Here is an 18,099-nt window from a genome sequence, read left to right on the forward strand (position 1 = left end):
AACTTCTGCGGCAGACCACGGCAGTCGCAGACCCCATCACTGGTTTCCCATAAGTATACCTACAGCCAGGGTGGAGGTTGTGGAGTAAGGAATACATAATGTTGCGCCAGGTGGTTCAGTCTCAAGGTTTAAATGGCTCTTACTTTGCACACACTTTGAGCGTGACCTTAGTGTCCAGAACGGTTATGACCGGAGGAAGCTCTATGGTTACTTCAAACTTTGGCAGCACTATGGGGGAGGGGTTTCAAAATATTAAACCCACATCAAACCTTTGCCTTACTTCATTAAAGAATTCTTAAGATGAGCCCCTCAAGACAAGTTAAACATACTGTCCCAAACACTGATCATTAAATCCCAACTGAAAACCGTGCTGCGCCTGACCATATTTCTTGATTTCAAAGTCTTGCGTGATTGGTTCATTCCCCTCATTCCAGGCAGTGATGACATAGAATCCCTCTGCAGCCTCGGGGCTTACGGGATACGACAGATCCAGGAAGCCGCTGGATGTGGACATGTTCAGCCACTGACCAATACGGTTGGAGTTGGGGTCCTACAGACAGCAGCAGCATGCAATGATCCTCAAATATACTATGAGCAAAGAATTTCCATAGCAACCAGGACACAGTTCCAGAATCAGTAAATACATACAGAGTGATGATGCATATTGCACACTTCATACCTGCAGCTCCACTGTTGAGAACTGAGAGAGAGAGAGACACACACACTTCACATCAGTGGCATACACTGCTGCAACAGTCCTTTTATTTTATGGAACAACTTGAAAAACTGCACATTTCACTCCCTTACCATCCCATTGTAGGTGAGGAAGTTGGAATCCAGAGACACTATCCGGATTTTCACTGTAGAGAGAAAGACAGCATCAATACTGCTGACCCTCCAAACACTCAGAAAGAGACCGGTTTAGATCCATGGCTGTCGAGTTCCCCCTGCACCTCCTTTAGGAAACCCCAGTCCAAAACCACCAACAATACCTGTCTGTCCTGGTTTGTACAAGGGTTTGTCTGTTGCAATGATGGTCAGCTGAGCAGGAGGTTTTATGAGGATCTTTGTTGTCCCATTTAGGAATGTAGTTTTCCCTTTTACCTCAAAGACAATGGATGCTTCTGTATCTATGCTTACAGCAGGAACCTGTTTAATGAAGAAAGAAACTAGCAAAGTGAACCCAGAAAACCTCTTCTAATCTGATGTGCAGATACAGAGGGTCTCTGATATTCCTCAATCACCCACATGTGTGCTTGTACAAGCAACTTACACAGAGAACATGTTCAAAAAACAGACCAAAACTACAAAAGGAATGAGAGATGTAAACTGGGATAAAATTGGGACACAAGCCAAGTCAAAAGACCTTTCTAGTAAAGGCTCCATTTTCACATGGGGCTCTGCTTGATTAAAAACCAGTTTCTTTGTGGCTTTAATATGTTGTAGACAGTGAGGGTACGGACCTTAAAGGAAACACACTGGTAGTGGTCTTGGCTTACAACAGTCTGGCTCAGAAGAGTCTTGCTGGTTTGCCCGTGTTCCAGAGTCACATGTAACAATAAGCTTTTTTGGGCGGTGTGGACATGGACACACAGTGTCTCAGTACTGCCCCCTACAGGCTGGGAATTGGCAGTCAACAGGTAAATCCTGAAGGGGAACAGAGATAAAACCAGTTGACATACGGTTGATTAGAAAGACCTAAATCCACACTGCCCATCCATGGAAACCATTAAATAGGCCTCCAATTTTTGTATAGCAACTTGCATAATATCTGTATTATTGTCATCATCCAATTACTCATGAAACCTGGCACAAGTGAAAAATACAGCAAAACTGAGAATTGGGGGGGTTTTTTGTTTTGTTTTTGTGGCATGCATTTTAATCCATCATGTTGGCCCAAAGTAAACAAATAGGCAATCCTATAAATAATACAGACAAATTTAGAGACCTACAGCTTACTTTAAACCAACAAATACTACCACAAATGTAACAAACACAGATATGAGAGAAAGAATAAACACTCATACGTGTCATTAGAGAAAAAGGCAACAGCCCTGTGGAGGAGCAGAAGCACAGTGGCAAACACCACGGAGAGCTGCATCCTGACCGCAACTCCACCACCACCAGACAATCAGACCGCCTGGGAGCTCATGCTATAAATAATAAGCCCCTCCCCTTCACGGGGGAAAAGTCTTTGAGCCCTGCCCTAGCTACTGCGCCACTTATCAAATAACCTATCAGTTCGGTCAAAGTTTGAGTTAATTGGGTTGGAGCATTTAGCGTCACTCTCACAGCCTATCCACGACTGAATTTCTCCTCAATGTTGTCATTCAATGACAAAAAACCCAAATCTACTCAACGAGGTACTGATTAGGCTATCTACTAAACCAAATCTATTTAATGAGGTACTGATGAGGCGATCTCCTAAACCAAATCGGTTTAACGAGCAATGTGCGAGACGGGTGGAGCGCATACTAATATGCACGGAGGCTTCGATGAAACGAGTCGTTTCACCACATGTTGATTTCTGAACTATTTCTGAGTCAAAACAGTAGTATTGTGTTTTTTAAAAATGAATGAATTTGTTTTAGTCAAGGTCTGAAAACATTATCTTTTTTTGTTCTTTTGTTATAAATGTTCTATGTGATAATGTTTGATAGCAGTAGCTCAGTGGTCGAGGTTACTTGTAAATGGAACATTGCTGGTTCACTGCCAAATTGCCTCTGTTGGGCCCCTGAGCAAGGCCCTTAACTCGCCATTGCTCAAGCTGTACTCAGTCATAATTGTAAGTTGCTTTGGATAAAAGTGTCAGCTAAATGTATCTGTTGGCCGTTAGAATTGTTCTTTTTACTCAAACACATACAAAACTAGAGAAAGTGATTATTTTGCAGATTGTTTTGTCAGTTTGTGTGTGTTGTTCTTTTGTTATCCTTTTCAGTTCTTCACTTGTGTTAATAAGAATAACTAGGTAAGGCTCTCTCAGTAAGTGTTTAGAGAATATGGACTAATACAAAGTCGGTTGCTTTGTCATGTCGCTCCTGCGCTGTTACGATTCATTTGTCGAACTTGTTCGGAGTCATGTTTTAATGGTTATGTATTCATACTTAAAAACTCAGAGTAAATTGTTGGCTGATTATAGAAAGGAAATCTTATTCCTTTTTCAACATATTGCATTTCGAACAATTAGTTTGGGCTTTTTAATCCAAGATTGATGTCTAATTACTGTCCATGAGTCCCAGCGGTTCATATTTTAATTTTAAAATGGCCAAATTTTAGCGCTTTAGGACATTTTGTGTTATTCGCATATAAGCTATATCTAATTATTTATATATATATATATATATTATAAATACACACACACACACACACACACACACTAATATTTCATTGGACCATCTTTAGCTTTGATTACGGCACGCATTCGCTGTGGCATCATTTCCACAAGCTGCTGCAAAGTCACAATATTTATTTCTGTCCAAAGTTGCATTAATTTTTCCCCAAGATCTTGTATTGATGATGGGAGATTTGGAGCATTGCGCCAAGTCATCTTGGAATATGCCCGTGCCATCAGGGAAGAAAAAAAATGCATTGATGGAATAACCTGGTCATTCAGTATATTCGGGTAGTCAGCTGACCTCATTCTTTGGGCCCATAACGTTGATGAACCTAGACCTGACCAACTGCAGCAACCCCAGATCATAGCACTGCCCCCACAGGCTTGTACGGTAGGCACTAGGAGTGATGGTGCATCACTTCAGCCGCCTCTCTTCTCACCGTGATGCTCCCATCACTCTGGAACAGGGTAAATCTGGACTCATCAGACCACATGACTTTCTTCCATTGCTCCAGGGTCCAATCTTTATGTTCCCTAGCAAACTGAAGCCGTTTTTGCCGGTCAGAATCACGGACAAGTGGTTTTCTTAAGGCTACGCAGCTGTTTAGTCCCAATGCCTTGAGTTCCCTTTGCATTGTGCATGTGGAAATGCTCTTACTTTCACTATTAAACATGTTTTGCTACGATTTGATTTCACCACACGTTTAAGTGATCGCCGATCACGATCATTCGAGATTTTATTTCGACCGCATTCCTTCCTCGAAGATGATGTTTCCCCACTGTCCTTCCACTTTTTAACAATGCGTTGGACAGCTCTTAACCCGATTTGCTTAGTTTCAGCAATCTCCTTAGAGGTTTTCTCTGCTTGATGCATGCCATGAATTTGACCCTTCTGAAACAGATTAGCATCTTTTCCACGACCACAGGATGTGTCTTTTGACATGGTTGTTTAACAAATGAGAAGCTACTCACTGCATCAGTTAGGGTTAAATAGCTTGCTGCCAGCTGAAACATACTCACCCATGTAGTAATTATCCAATGGGAGACTCTTACCTATTTGGCCAGGCAGTGTGGGTGTGGGTGGGTGTATTGCACAATTTTGGTAAATATAGAATATGATGTAAGGTGACATGATGTTTTAATATTTGTTGATCTCCTTAATTTTAGTTGTGATGTGGGATAATATGTTTGTATTTTGTGGAGTCACGTTTTGTTCCCGCCATGAGAGTTTCCTGTTTCTATGAAATTGTGATGTAGAATTTTATGGCAGGGTTTAACTAGGTGTGGAAATTGTAGTTTATCACGAATTGTACTGCTGAAGTGGTTTATGCACATATGTGATGGTGTCCACGTTAAATGTCTGTGAAGCCCTTTGTGCTTGAAACTCACAACCAGACTTTCTGCTCATTATATTTAATCTTATGGTTCTTAAATTGTATTAATAAACCTGTAGTTTGTCCTGGCACTGGTGGTGTTGCTTTTTTAAAAGGCCTAAAGTGGTACCTGTTAAATGTATAAATAACCATACATCTCTGTGCTTTGCTCTAAAAACATTTCTGCTTTTGGTAAGTTGTCCTAATGTTGCCTCATTTCGTCCCTCCACAGCCGCTTTCTCTGCCAGTATTTCAGACCACTGTGCACAAGGACTTGCTAGCATTCATAAGCAAGATTCAAAATATGATGCAGTAAGTCTGACGCAGCTATCTACATACATGTCAATATTTCCAAACGTATCTGCAGACCTTTGGAAGGAATTTACCCGCAGTGTTAGTGTAGACCAACAGACCATATGCAAATCATTTCTGAAGTATTTTTAGGCTCCATTTCCACTGCAAGTGTTGGACAGACTGCTCTTAAAGGTACACGTCATTATGGAGCGACGACACACTACGTCAGAGATCTGCGGCGACAGGTTCAGAAGAGACGTCGCAGCGCGTGTATCCAGTGACGTCCTTGTTCTCCACGTGCTGTGTGGGACGTAAGCTGATTCCTTACTGTTTATTCTAGTGAAGAGTACATGTTAAGACATTGGCAAGGTTTGGTTCACTTATTACTGAGAACTGACTGTTGTAAACCCGTTACGGGAGCCTACTGAGTTGCTAATTCTACACTGTTATTATTCTGCACTAATCACGTCACTTCTCACTAGCAATGTTGTAAAGCCATACTAGTGTGGAGTGAAGTGCTAGTTGGGATGTGCGCGATATATATGACGTGTTAGTTGGCGTAGAAGTGTTCAGCTCTACGTCCAGCTCGTTCTAGAACCTCGCATGTAATAATAGAGGAGCACTAGTGCTTCCCCCCTAGAGAGCGCTGTTGGACCACCTCAGTACGGTATATTCATATTGTACAGGAAATGAACTGAATGTATTACTGTAGACGAGTGCCTAGTATTCATAAAGAGGCAATGATTATTGGAATGTTTTTCTGTTCCAGACCATACGTCACTCTTCATTCTCCATACCTCAAATGCACAGCCAGCTGCCTGTAATGTACAAGCCTGAGTCCGTATATTAATGTACCAGTGAACATGCTGGTGTGTGAATGAGCCTGAGGTGTTGCATTGTTCAATATCACCACTAACATTCCAGTGGTCTGACGGACACTTCAAAGGAGGACAAATCACGCCTTAGGACCTGCCTTGCTCTACAGTCCACTTACCTCTATTGAACAGTAAGGAAAGCCTATTTTAGTTTAGTGATTTGTACTCAAAACTAGCAGAGAACACAACATTAATGATAGTACACACACACACACACACGAATCTGAAGAAATATCAGATCAGGTTTGAGAGTTTTAATGACCACAGAACAGACAAAAGGTGAGGTCCGTCCCCCCCCCTCCATAGCGAACAAGGCTCTTGGGAGGAGAATTTGAAAACACAAAGGTGAACAGCTGATAGCAATTCCAGCCCCCTGCTACCACCAGTCTGTGCTGAACATTGGGAATAAGTGAGACCGTCGAGTCTAGGGGATCTGTAGACCAGAGTTGCAAGACAATAGATTGTGAACATGTGATGAACCAGTCTCAGTATAGAGGAGAAACAAACACACAAAGAACAACAAAAGCCTTCTACAGGTGTTGCCAACCACTACAGCGTTGTCCTAGTTCAACAAGTGCCACAACCACCACCTAAATGTATACATAGAGCAAAGGCCAAACGCACTGCAGAGTCTGTTTGGCTAGTGTTCCCTTCACATTTTACACACCATTGTTGAACAGAAACCAAGCAGAGACAGCAGTGTTGGCAACACATTTTATTTAAGAAAGCAGGATTATTTTGAAAAGAACCAAGAACAGGTTCAGCATCATTTTTGCTGAACAGCATTAGCCTGAGCCCTAGTGCTTGACCATCCCACTGAACTGGGTAGGAAGCAATTGGGGTTTACTGTGATGGTAGTAGGAGTGACCAGGCAAGTCCTGAGTGAAGCTGTAGCTGGTTGAACCACTGGACACACTTGATGGGGAACCAGTGTAGGATAAGTGCACGTCAGAGGATTGCTGGTCCACATTAAAATCCACAGCAGATGCTGGTTGGCTTACACCTGCCTGCATCACAGCATTCTGTCCCCAGCCACTAGAGCAAGTGCCAAGATGCCCTTTGGACAACCCATACATGCTGGATGGGGTCTGACTTGCTGGGTTGTACTGGTTGAAGGTTACAATGTGGGATCCAGTTTGGGGAGGATTTGGGACCCCCTTCTGGGACTGATCAGTGTGCAATGCAGTCTGCTGGCTCAATGTCTGCCCTGTGCTCCCAACCGGAGAATGGGGGGGGACCCATGGGGGCTGCCTTGTTGTGCAGCACCACTGGCAGACTGTTGGCTAGTAAAGACATTCGAACTCACACTGGAGCCTTGCATCTGGGACTGGCCAGTCTGGGATGCAAATTGTTGGCTTGATGTCTGCCATCTACTTGCAACCCGAGAAGGAACAGTCCCATGAGAGCTTCCGTGTGCTTCATCTTTGACTGGCTGTCCGCTAGTTGAGGTCACACAAGAACTCACACTCGAACCCTCCAGCTGGGTCTGGGCAGTCTGTACTGAAGGCTGGTCAGGGCTAGATGGCTGCCATGTGCCTGCACCCATGGAATACAAAAGGTCCATAGTAGGTGCTCGTTTGTGGAGCATGTCTGCCAGACTGCTGGCTAGAGGACTGCCACATGCTTGCACCCTGCACAGGCCCAAGTCCATAATAACTGCTGCTTTTTTGTGTAGCATAACCAGCTCCCTGTTGGCTGGTGGAGCCCAAGCCAGAACTTGCACTCTGGGCTGGCAGAAACGCATAGTAACTGCTTTTTTGTGGAACATCACTGCCAGTCTGCCGTCTCCACGTCTGCCATCTACTCGAAACCCGAGAAGGAACGGCCCCACGTTGTTGCGCATCCTTGACCGGCTGTCGGCCAGTAGTGGTTACACCTGAACTCCCGCTGGCGCTGTGGCTAGCCAAAGAAAAGAGTCTGGATTTCAGCTGTGTGTAGCTTTGAGATTGAGGGAAGGGAACATGAGGAGGTTGGAGCTTCTTCGAAGGATGGTATGTTGGGTGGCCTGAGGATGGGGCCCTGTAGTCTCCCTGATGGGTGGGAGCAGATTGAACAGACACAGCGTGCGTCCTTGAACCAGTATACTGACTCGGGAAACCTTGAGCACTGGATACAGAGTCCAAGCTGCCAGCAGACCCCTGATGCCAGACACCTTGTTGAAAAAGGCTACTGGAAGTCTGGGGGGTGCCAAGGGCACGATTAGCACTCTGCCCCTGAAACTGAGTTTCACCACTACCAGAAGAGTCCTGCAGTTGGGGTTGGGTTACAAGTCTAGGAAGTTGCTGGCCACCTTGGAACACAGACTGGTAATACCCAGCAGAGCCACTTGCAGTCTGAGCACTTGAATCCATTTGACTTCTGGAAGCACTCCTTGACCATCCACCCGGAGTCTGACCGGGTTCCGGGCCTTGCCGAGGAAACACAGAGCTACTTTGCTTGGATGCAACACTGGAAGGAGAGCCCTCCATCTTGGTCAGATAAGGTAGGTAGTCGACTTCTTGGGGCTGAGCCACAGAAGCTGATGTCGCTACACCATACCAGTGTGGTGCAGATCTTTTGTTCCACACTTCAAGGGGATGAACAGAGCAGAGAGATTGCTTAAATTCCTGAACATGGACACAAAGCATCACTAGCTGTAGCTTGATCTGAACACTTTCTTACCACCAAGCCCCTCTGCATCTCTCAGCAGAAATACAACAGGGAGGAGTAACCAAAGCCTACAAGACAAAAGGAAATTTAAACACGAAAATAATCTGCAGTCTTAAACATGCACAAGGTAACACCACACGACTACCTTCTGCGCCACCACATTGTGCCACTAGACAGGGGACACCCCAATACCCAGCTTCATACACCAACCCTTCTCCCTGAGAGAAGCAGACAGACACAAGCTCCCTTCCTGTCTGCATTCCTTTTAAGCCTCTCATTAAAGTTAGCTGATAAGAATCACCAGTTCAAACTCTTTACAGCTGTTACCTAACCAATTAAAGGAACCTACGAGCGAGTAACAAGAGCTAGAAATACTTGGAGATATAGTAAGCATATCAGTAATATTGCTGTAGTCCCAGAGGCTGCATTAATTGTACAGGCCTTAATGTTCATTTCTGGTTTGTTTGTTTCCTTCTCACATGGATGGAATTGAGTTTGGCTGTTTGTTTGTCAAACATTCAAATCCAGCAAATATCCATTTCACACTTTATTTTTGTTTGGAGCCATTGCTATTCCTTTTATACATGTAGTCTTGAAGTTTAGATGTAGGCTGGAGTTGTGAGGAATACAAAAGCATCTTTCAGACTCAATTATGATTAAAATTCTAACATGGAGGTTGATTCTCAAAATGTCCTGACATCCTTTTCAGATAAAATTGTATTTTGCCTTTCCATGAAAATGTATTACACTGACCTTATCAATGTCAAATGAACATGTTTACTCCCTTTAAACAGACACAGCGTGGACGCTTCTCCGTGTTTATCTCTCTTTAAAGTGAGAAGTGCACTGTGTATTTTACAGGACCTGATAGAGATCTGGTGGGGGGGGGGGGGGATGATGTACTGTACAGTTCCGAGTTTGTGGTGGTCCATGCAGAATCCAACAATGTTAGTTGGATATGATGGTGAACATTGTTTTGATATTTAGTTACATTAGAAATCCCACATGAAGTCTAATGCGTCAGTCAGTCATTGTAGTGATGCATGTGAACATGTAGAGTAGCAGCAGGTTTAATTTATTGTATATTCATATATCCTGTGTAGCTGTACCTGTATGATAAATGGCTTTAGTGTCAACTAAACCACTGAGAAGGAGATTAGTAGATGGAACAGGACAGAAGTGGAGGTCCTTGATGCACACCCAAGTGTACCTGGTCACAATATCTGGACTCGTCTTCTTACAAATCCATAGATTTCTGAGCATTAGTATACTTTGTCCCTCAATTCTCTCCTCATGAGAGAGTGAATTCCCTGTGACCCTCCCCACCAATGTTCAATTTATGACTAGTCTTGCTCTGAATGGCAAGTTATGCTGAGCAGTGATCCAGTAACAAGAGCGCTCAGGCAGATGAGGGAACACTGGTGAAGACCACAAAAACCCCCCACCAAGGCATTTGTACACTGCACAAGAGAATTTATTTCAATACAACCGAGTAATTACACAACAGTCACCCAGTAGCATTAGAGCCGATTTACACTTCAGGTAAAGGGACAGATTCTCCTGGTACAATGCAGTACAACATGGCCAACATTAGTGCAGGCAGCAGGGCACGTGGTCTACCGTTCGTTACATGGAGACGTGTATTGTGTAACGGCCACATCACCTACAGGAGAGAAAGGAAAACCGGTTCTTATTCATACTACACAGGCGGACATTCGAATTCAGTTCATATGATCCTTGTCCTTAATTGCATATTGGTCATTTCTATCCAACCCTCTCCCTCATCTTCCATGACGGTTTCGGAAGATAACAGGACTGGTTCTTACTGGGCTGGTAGTAGTCGTAGATCTTCACCACAGCTGGCTTCAGGTTCTGCACTGCTATGTCCTGCTGGATAACCAGAGTGTAGGTCTTGGTCTCTCCCTTCTTCAGCTGGGGAAAAGGGAGACCGATGCAGTCACCATACAAAATGATGGGACAAACACCATGGTAACGGTGGCCTCCGACACACACTGTTCATCTTACAAGCAAGTTGATCTGGCGAAAGCCTGTTCTTACCCCGTTCAGGTAGATGACTACGTTTCTCTCCGTTGGATCCACGCGTTTTACAGTGCCTTTCACCTGTAGACACAGGTTCTTTGTGAGCAGACCAGCTAATGCATGATGGGTATTTTCAGTGAGGTCAAAGTTACCTCTGTAGAGCCAGCTACTGGCATCAGTGACCCCTCAACCAGACTGAAGCCAGACAGCAGCTTGACCTCGATGACCACCATGTCCGTCTCAGTCCTGTTACCGTTATACCTGAAAGGTGAATTAAAGCAAAGTCACAGGGTTACATGGACAGACTTTATACATCCAAAGCCATCCTTTCCTCTTGTGCTCTAGTAGAGCTCACCTGACAGTCACAGTGACCCCCACAGACAGGTTTGGGGCACTGCAGTTTGAGCTTGTGTTGACCGCGATACTGAAGGAGGAGAAGTCATTGGGAGGCGGGATGTTGTAGTGCTGGGTGAACTGGAGGAGAAATACAAGTACCCCAGAGTCATTTTTACACCCAAGAAGCTCTTCAAGCATCTCTACACCAAGGGGCACCAGACTGACCTGCACAAACACACAGCCTTGGCCTGATGCCCTGACGTTGTACACCCCAGTCACTTCCTGCAGCTGGATCTGCTGGTACAGCAGTCTGTTGCTCTGGTTCACCGTGAACTGGGTCTTCGAGCCGAGGGGTGACGTCACAGTCACCGCAATGGTGCCTGTTGTACTGTAGGTGGCAGTGCTGTATTTTGCCAGAGCCTGAAGAGCCACTACAGTGTCCTGGGCAGAGAAAAGGGATTCAAAACAGGAGGCATTTCTTCTAGGGTATGGTTTTACACTGATGTCATCCAACAAACAAGAAGGACTAGAGTATTCGCGTTCATTGGTATCTTGCTCCAACCTACTGTACTGGCTAGGATGCATCCCATGAGGAAATGAAAGCACATTTAGCCAATTACAAGTCAAGTACCTTACACACGTGCTCAGGGCAGCGGTGGCTATGGCGCTCTGGATAAGAGCATCCGCAAGAATTAAAAGGTGGCTGTTGAGGTGTAAACATCTCGAGAAACTGAATCAAGCGAGCCAACTATTAGCAGAGCCAAAGATCATACTCACGCCGGGCTACAAAGTGACAATATTTGAGCTGGCGGTGCGAAGGGGGGGCACTACCTGCGTAGACGCGAAACCGCCAAAGGCGTTCTGCTGCTGGCCCAGCCAGCGGACGATGCTGGCACTGTAGCCCAGCTCAAACTGGGGCAGCAGGGGTCCAGAGAGCACAGCCAAGAGCACGTAGGAGGTCGTCTCCACGTCCAGAGAGTCCGTCACCGTCCCAACACGTCCACTGCCCCAGTGCCGCCCATCCACTGAAGGAGACAGAAAAGCACCGAGCCCACTCGGCCAAGATTCTCCGGTAAATACCAGCCAACCATCACCATAATTGCTCTGTATTTATGGACACATGCAGCCTCCAAAACACGCCAGTTCTCAGCCAGATACCAACATCCAGTGAAGGTCAAATTGGGCAAGTCTGACCTGTCACTACGGCTCGCTGGTTCAGGCGGGAGAGCAGGGTTCCTCTCATCACCTGGTCTCCAGCTAGTGTGAAGGTGTAGGAGAGGAGGGCGATGGCATAGGTGGAGTTCACCTGTGCAGAGATGTTCCTCAGGCAGTCCAAACCCTTGGAAACCATGGGGTCCTACCATGGCAAACACAGTAAGGCATGTTCACACAGACTACTAGAGGGAACCGTTTGAGGAAGGGGAGCACTCACTGTCCTCTGGGTGCCCAACTCCAGTAGAGCAGCTGTGACGTACGCCGAGAGGGTCACCTCATCGTTCACTCCACCCTGGGTAAGAGCGCAAAGTCAGCCAGCCGGCTCACAGGAGTGCTGCACCACACATCTGCTGCACTGCAGAGTCCTGACCTGCATGTCCACATGGATGAGGTTGCCCACTGAGGCAAAACAGCCGTTTAGCTGCTGCTTGTTGCCCAGCCAAGTCTTGGCCTGATCGATGACCGTCTGATCGATAAAGATGTATTGCTTTGCGCTTTCGAAAGACTTCATCACGAACGCAGTGAGCCTGAGTACACAGACACCAGGGAGCTTCTGATTTTTATATTCATTCATTTCAATAAGAGCCATCCATAACACGGCCAGGGGTCTGGTGTCATTTGAGAGCTGTACAGGAACCATCTGGTTTGTGCGAGACTGACCAGGTGTTGCCCGAGTTGTCGGAGGTCCCAAAGGCACTGTACGATCCATCCTCATGCTTGTAGGTCAGCTCTCTCTGGTAGCCTGCATCAGTCATGGGGAGAAACAGGCTGCTCGGCTCATGCTGCCAAAAGGTCCAGAATAAACTGCAGAAAATCAAACCACCCCCCCAGGTATCCTGCACACAGTCTGGGAGCCACTGGTGTGTGCCCTCACCACTCAGCAGGAAGGAGGTGGCTTTGCTCCTGATGGCGGGCGTCAGCTGGCCGCTGCTCTCCAAGTACCCCAGGATGAAGATGTCGGGGGCAAAGAGCAGCATGTTCTGTTCACCGCAGCCGTACGGCATGGCCAGCAGGTTGTCCAGGTTCTGCAGCGCATGGCCCATCAGATCTCCTGCAGAGAGAGTCACCAGAATTGTGCGTGTCCATACGCAAGACCTTGTTCAATTCCAAATGAATGGGTGTGTAGCTGCAAGTGTCCTCACCCAGCACAGAGACAAAGGCAGTGGGGGAACCCTGCACAATCACTTTAGGCAACTTCAGTGTAACATTTCTCTCCACAACACCTAGAGGATGGGAAAAGGGCCATCAGAGAGACATCATCTCACTCACCAACCCAAGTGAGAACATTGTTGGACTACAGACCTGCAGGACAGAGGAGCTCATTGTAAGCGTTGGATTGTTTGGTGCCCTCTGCCTGTCAGAGGAAGAAGTAGTATGCAGTCAGAACCACCAGAACAAAACCCTTTAGTCTGCTCAGTATCCTTCTGTCAAGTTAACAGTGAACAACCCCACCCATCACAGTACAGACTACCTGGAACCACACAAAAAAAAAAAGGGGGGTTTGGTGTGCAAGATATACACACACACACACACACACACACCCATCCGACTGAGGAGAATAGCCACCCAACCAAGTTTGGTATTCATATCGTTCCAGCAGTGTTCAAATGCTCAGAAGCGTACAGCTACTGGCAGACTCCAGTAAGGGGAGTTGTGGTTACTGGGGCTCTTCAGGGTGGAGGAGACCCCAATGGAACTCACCTCCACCAGCAGGGTCTGAACCACCGTGTCCATACGTCCTTTCTCCGGCACACCGGTCACCCGATTCCCACACAGTGCAGATGTCTGTACTGCTTCTGCAGTCACTGTGAAGACCACCTCACCTACAATACACCCCCCCAAATTGGGCATTGGAAACGTCAAGCTACTTAATGAAATGCATAATTGTACATCCAGAAAGAGCAGTAACGCTACTCAACACATTTTTGCAAGTTGGAATGTGCCTTCTGAGAAGGCTGCAATAGTGGAACACAAATGAAGAGCATTACTGCTAGACAGCTGTTGCCGCCAACCTCAGCAATTCCACATTCCAATCCGCTTCTTAAATATGTGGATAAAAATACATGTCCAGTCTTCCAATTTCAGCTGACGTCAGACTTACCCAACACGGAGGGCGTGACGACCCACGTGAAGGTCCAGCCGTCGTCAGCACAGAGGCAGTGTGTGTAAATGCAGCTCTTGCAGGGTTGGACTGAGAACTGATTTGAGGATGCCAGCATCACTTGTACCTTTAAACACACATGCAGTGCGTCAGAGCCCAGCACTGTACAACTGCCCCTGCATTCCATGTGGCTCACAGGTACTTCCAGCACAAAACCTCCACACACGAGCCATAAGTGGGGACTCACTGCTCAGTGAACAGTCAAGTAGGAATTACCGTGGGGATAATCAGCTCCTCTGTCCCATAGGGGGATGGAGACACTGGGACCACTTACCATGATGCAGGAGGGGAGGTAGTTGAAGACTGTGGCCTTGAGCGTGAACACCTCTCCACGGACGATGGAGTAGGGCAGGGTCAGGCTCACGAAGAAAGGCTGGAAGGCCGTGAGGTCGACTTTTGGGGCCACGCCAAACCCGACCGGAGATGTACAAAATGCGCCTCCCTCCCACGTGGTGATGGTGTCTGGGACGGTCTCGTTGACCCTAGTAAACCCAGACGTCCTGGTGAGGAGAAGGAAAACTGGTCAGACGAGGCCACTGCATTTGGTGGCAACAGGTTTGAGCCACAGCCCAGGTGTACCCACCCCACATAAACAAGGTCCCAGATCCAAGTCTCTGGGAAGTATCTGCGGACCGTGGCGGCTGGTGGGTTTTGGTCTGAGGGAGTCTCACCAGAGCCTACAGGAAGTTCTTTGGCAAAGGCTACGTTTTCAACTGTTGAGAGAATATTTCTTCAATATCGGATACAATATGCATTTCTTCACTCAAAAGGACTTCATGCCACTTACAGCCAAATTGCCACAAAGTCCTGCAGTCAAAGGGCTTTCTTAGGTCAACATTGGTAATGGTCTTGATTCCAGCATCCTGAGAAAAGGGAACAGTGTTTCAAACAACAGCATATATCAACTACAAACCCTGGGTGCCAAAACTATTTCTTACTTTGAAGACATGGTACACATCAACGTTCCCATTGTATGGACCAGGGAAGGCGAGTCTTGCATTTAATAGAGGCTTTGGCAGGCGAGGTGGCATCTCAGAGCAAGGGTAGAAGTCTTCAGTGCCATCTGGGTATCCAGACAACTTGTAGACAGGGAGCAGCTTAAAGACCTAGGATGACATGAGATGCGAGAGTCAGCCATAGGACTCGATGAGCGTTTAACAGCTGCACAACTGTGCAAAATATGAGCCGAGCAAGAGAAAGCATTTGATCCAAGTATTGGTGGGCTGCTGCTGAATTGGAGTTCAACCCTGATCAGGTTAATGCGGGTTCTGGAGAACATCTGCACAAGTGTTGGATCAGAGCTCTGCAGGTGGGTGGCTCAGCTGGAACAGACCTGAGCACCCTGGAGCTTTAGGGCTTCGGTATGAACGTACAGATTCAATGCTGAGCTCCTTGTCCGGGCTGAGCAGCAACAGGCTCCGATCGATGGCCCTCACGGAGCACAGCGAGCCTGGGCGAGCCTTCAGCATCAACTCCACAGAACTCCCGGGCAGCTCCACAGGAGAAGAGAAATTCAGAGACACCTGGGAGACCATGAGAGACTAGTGAGAACCTCAAGCTACACTGTAAATGGATACAGCTTCTTATGAAGTGGAGACCAGCCACGGCAACATTTTACTTCACAAGACCACTAGAACATTGTGACATTCTGACCTCGTTAGCCAGACACAGCTCAACGGGGAAGTCCATGCTGTCGGCTACCACCTCCCCTCTCGGGAGCATGGCGTACACCACTACCTGGACGAGCGGAGACAGAGCACGCACATCCTGGAGGGGCACCACCACTCCTCCTCGGTTCTCTGTTACACACACACAGGACAGTTAGAACACAGCACCTAGAGCAGAAAGGGCATCAGTCCTGGAGCTTCAGAGCCCTCCAGAGTTTCCCAGGCCCAACTTGAGCCCTTTTGTTTCGTCATCTTTCAAATCAAAACGGAAGAATCAGGTGTGCACATCCAACAGTTACAATTGAGCTCTACATCCATTTCAACAGGATGAGGCCGTGTTGTGGCTACAGTGCAAGTGTGCATGGACCTCTCTCTGGTTGTACAGCCACAGAGATGCTTCCTGTCTGCACCATCCTGCCCCGGGACATCACCTGCACACCCAACGGAGATTGTGTTCACAAACGCCTTCCAAAACAGCATGTCCAACAGGACAAGAAATTGGGGGGCGGGAGTCCAAGTTAAAATCAGATTTCTGGAGACCAATATGCTGCAAGTTTGCAAATGGTGACCTGACAGTAGATCGTACCATGTAGAAGAAATCTAGGGAGAGTTGGGTTGGTTCCAGTGCATTGCCCTGTATGATGTACTGAACCAGTGCTGTAGCATGTCCATTACACCTGAACACCTCCAGCGGGCGCTGCAGTGCCAGGAAACTTCTGCTTTGGGAGTAGAAGGGCTGAACCAACAGGTAAGCAAAGAGGTAGTTTGGTGTTCTCATGTTGGCCATATTTCCAAGTGGTTTCTTTTCCTCAAGATATTGGGCCTATTATGAGGAGAAAGAAAAGGGACACATTTAGAAGGGTCAGACAAGGCAAGACATTGATTATGCTTGTAACACTTACAAGAACCCTTTCCAACAAAAGGCGGACTTCACAGACCTCAAGAGAGACGGATTGTGAACCCCATGAACGCGTGTCTAAGGAGAAGGGGGCGACACCGTTGCCATCGGTAACCAACTTCCAGCTTGCGTTTTTGTTCCCAGCATAATTCACAACCAGATACACCGATTCATTCTTCATAGGAGCGGAGTCTGGACCAGTGGCTTTAATCTAAGACGGATTTAAAAAACACCCCCCACCAAACCAACCGTCTGAAACTTGTGCTACATGTTGACCCCTAAACAGCACACAGTTCACGCCAGGTATTGCAAACCATTAAAAAAAAGGACCAGTAATTACCTTTCCTTTGTAGGTCAACCCAAGCCTGAACGTGTCCGGAGCGTCCACAAAGGTGAGAGTGACGATGTCACTTGTAACAGTAGAGCTTCCAGACCCCGACAGGACCACTCCTGTGGTTGAAACACACACCTCTTTCAAACAAATGTCTGCATTCACTTGGACCATTTTGCAAGTAAAGAAAACCTTTTCAAATATTCAGTCACTTATTTTTAAAGCCATTAAGGGGTCAGAGAGTGGGAAAACCTCACCTGTCCCATATTCCTCCAGTTCAGCATCAACATTAATAATGTCTTCATATCGTGTATCATTCAGTGCAAAGTCACTCAGGTCAACGATGTAGGACCCGCAGCCTGTCCTGTCAGTCTAGAGTAAATATGGACCAGACAGAGTTCAGAAACACTGTAGAACAATTACTGCCCAAGAAAATACCCAAACAGATCGTTCAGGTACCTTTTCCCTCATATGAAATTTCGCCAATGATTCTTCACATTATACCTAGAAGTCTCAGCTTCTGTACTAAACCCATTTTAACACATGGCCACCTCCATGGGGCATAAACTGCTTCACTTGAGGACTACAAAGCAATCTGAGGAAGTCTCAATACTTATGAAGGGAGCTTTCCTTTCTTTTGTACGATTTGCTACTTTTTGGTGGCAAAAGTCTCTTTAAAAACAATGAAGGTTAAATGACTAGACGTTTCTTAGAAGCTTCTCAATACCATCTGCAGGAACAGGTGACCAAGTGGACCAACCTTCATGGTAAAAGTTCTACAGATGTCTGGGAGCTGTGCAGGGCCTGGCGCAAACCACCAGTATCCGTAACTTCTGCGGCAGACCACGGCAGTCGCAGACCCCATCACTGGTTTCCCATAAGTATACCTACAGCCAGGGTGGAGGTTGTGGAGTAAGGAATACATA

The 18,099-nt window shown here is 46.6% G+C and overlaps 3 protein-coding genes and 1 long non-coding RNA gene across 4 annotated transcripts; all 4 read right to left on the reverse strand.

Annotated features, from left to right (window-relative positions):
* Positions 1-139: 139 nt before the first annotated feature.
* Positions 140-2,101, reverse strand: LOC145652694 (alpha-2-macroglobulin-like). Its single transcript, XM_081703815.1, has 7 exons — positions 2,028-2,101; positions 1,464-1,647; positions 993-1,149; positions 808-860; positions 680-700; positions 382-550; positions 140-228 (listed from the first exon to the last, which is right to left on the reverse strand). The coding sequence occupies exons 1-7, from the start codon at positions 2,099-2,101 to the stop codon at positions 140-142; spliced, it is 747 nt and encodes a 248-aa protein (XP_081559941.1).
* A 4,139-nt stretch (positions 2,102-6,240) lies between these two features.
* LOC145652639 (uncharacterized) lies at positions 6,241-8,753 on the reverse strand. Its single transcript, XM_081703598.1, has 3 exons — positions 8,671-8,753; positions 8,538-8,593; positions 6,241-8,442 (listed from the first exon to the last, which is right to left on the reverse strand). The coding sequence occupies exons 1-3, from the start codon at positions 8,685-8,687 to the stop codon at positions 7,394-7,396; spliced, it is 1,122 nt and encodes a 373-aa protein (XP_081559724.1). The 5' UTR covers positions 8,688-8,753; the 3' UTR covers positions 6,241-7,393.
* A 1,237-nt stretch (positions 8,754-9,990) lies between these two features.
* On the reverse strand, positions 9,991-14,622 carry LOC145652621 (alpha-2-macroglobulin-like protein 1). The gene is made up of 17 exons (XM_081703552.1): positions 14,552-14,622; positions 14,218-14,344; positions 13,818-13,939; positions 13,419-13,470; positions 13,259-13,339; positions 12,991-13,167; positions 12,777-12,858; positions 12,487-12,643; positions 12,334-12,408; positions 12,096-12,258; positions 11,733-11,926; positions 11,127-11,342; positions 10,921-11,039; positions 10,718-10,826; positions 10,584-10,646; positions 10,352-10,457; positions 9,991-10,188 (listed from the first exon to the last, which is right to left on the reverse strand). The coding sequence occupies exons 1-17, from the start codon at positions 14,552-14,554 to the stop codon at positions 10,142-10,144; spliced, it is 1,893 nt and encodes a 630-aa protein (XP_081559678.1). The 5' UTR covers positions 14,555-14,622; the 3' UTR covers positions 9,991-10,141.
* Positions 14,623-17,227: 2,605 nt separating this feature from the next.
* LOC145652622 (uncharacterized) lies at positions 17,228-18,054 on the reverse strand. The gene is made up of 3 exons (XR_014118895.1): positions 17,934-18,054; positions 17,431-17,545; positions 17,228-17,292 (listed from the first exon to the last, which is right to left on the reverse strand). It is a non-coding gene; the product is annotated as an uncharacterized LOC145652622 (long non-coding RNA).
* Between the last annotated feature and the right edge of the window lie 45 nt (positions 18,055-18,099).

This window comes from Electrophorus electricus, chromosome 20 (assembly GCF_041902795.1).
Source record: "Electrophorus electricus isolate QZ-2024a chromosome 20, ASM4190279v1, whole genome shotgun sequence".
In the NCBI taxonomy this organism is placed as follows: domain Eukaryota; kingdom Metazoa; phylum Chordata; class Actinopteri; order Gymnotiformes; family Gymnotidae; genus Electrophorus; species Electrophorus electricus.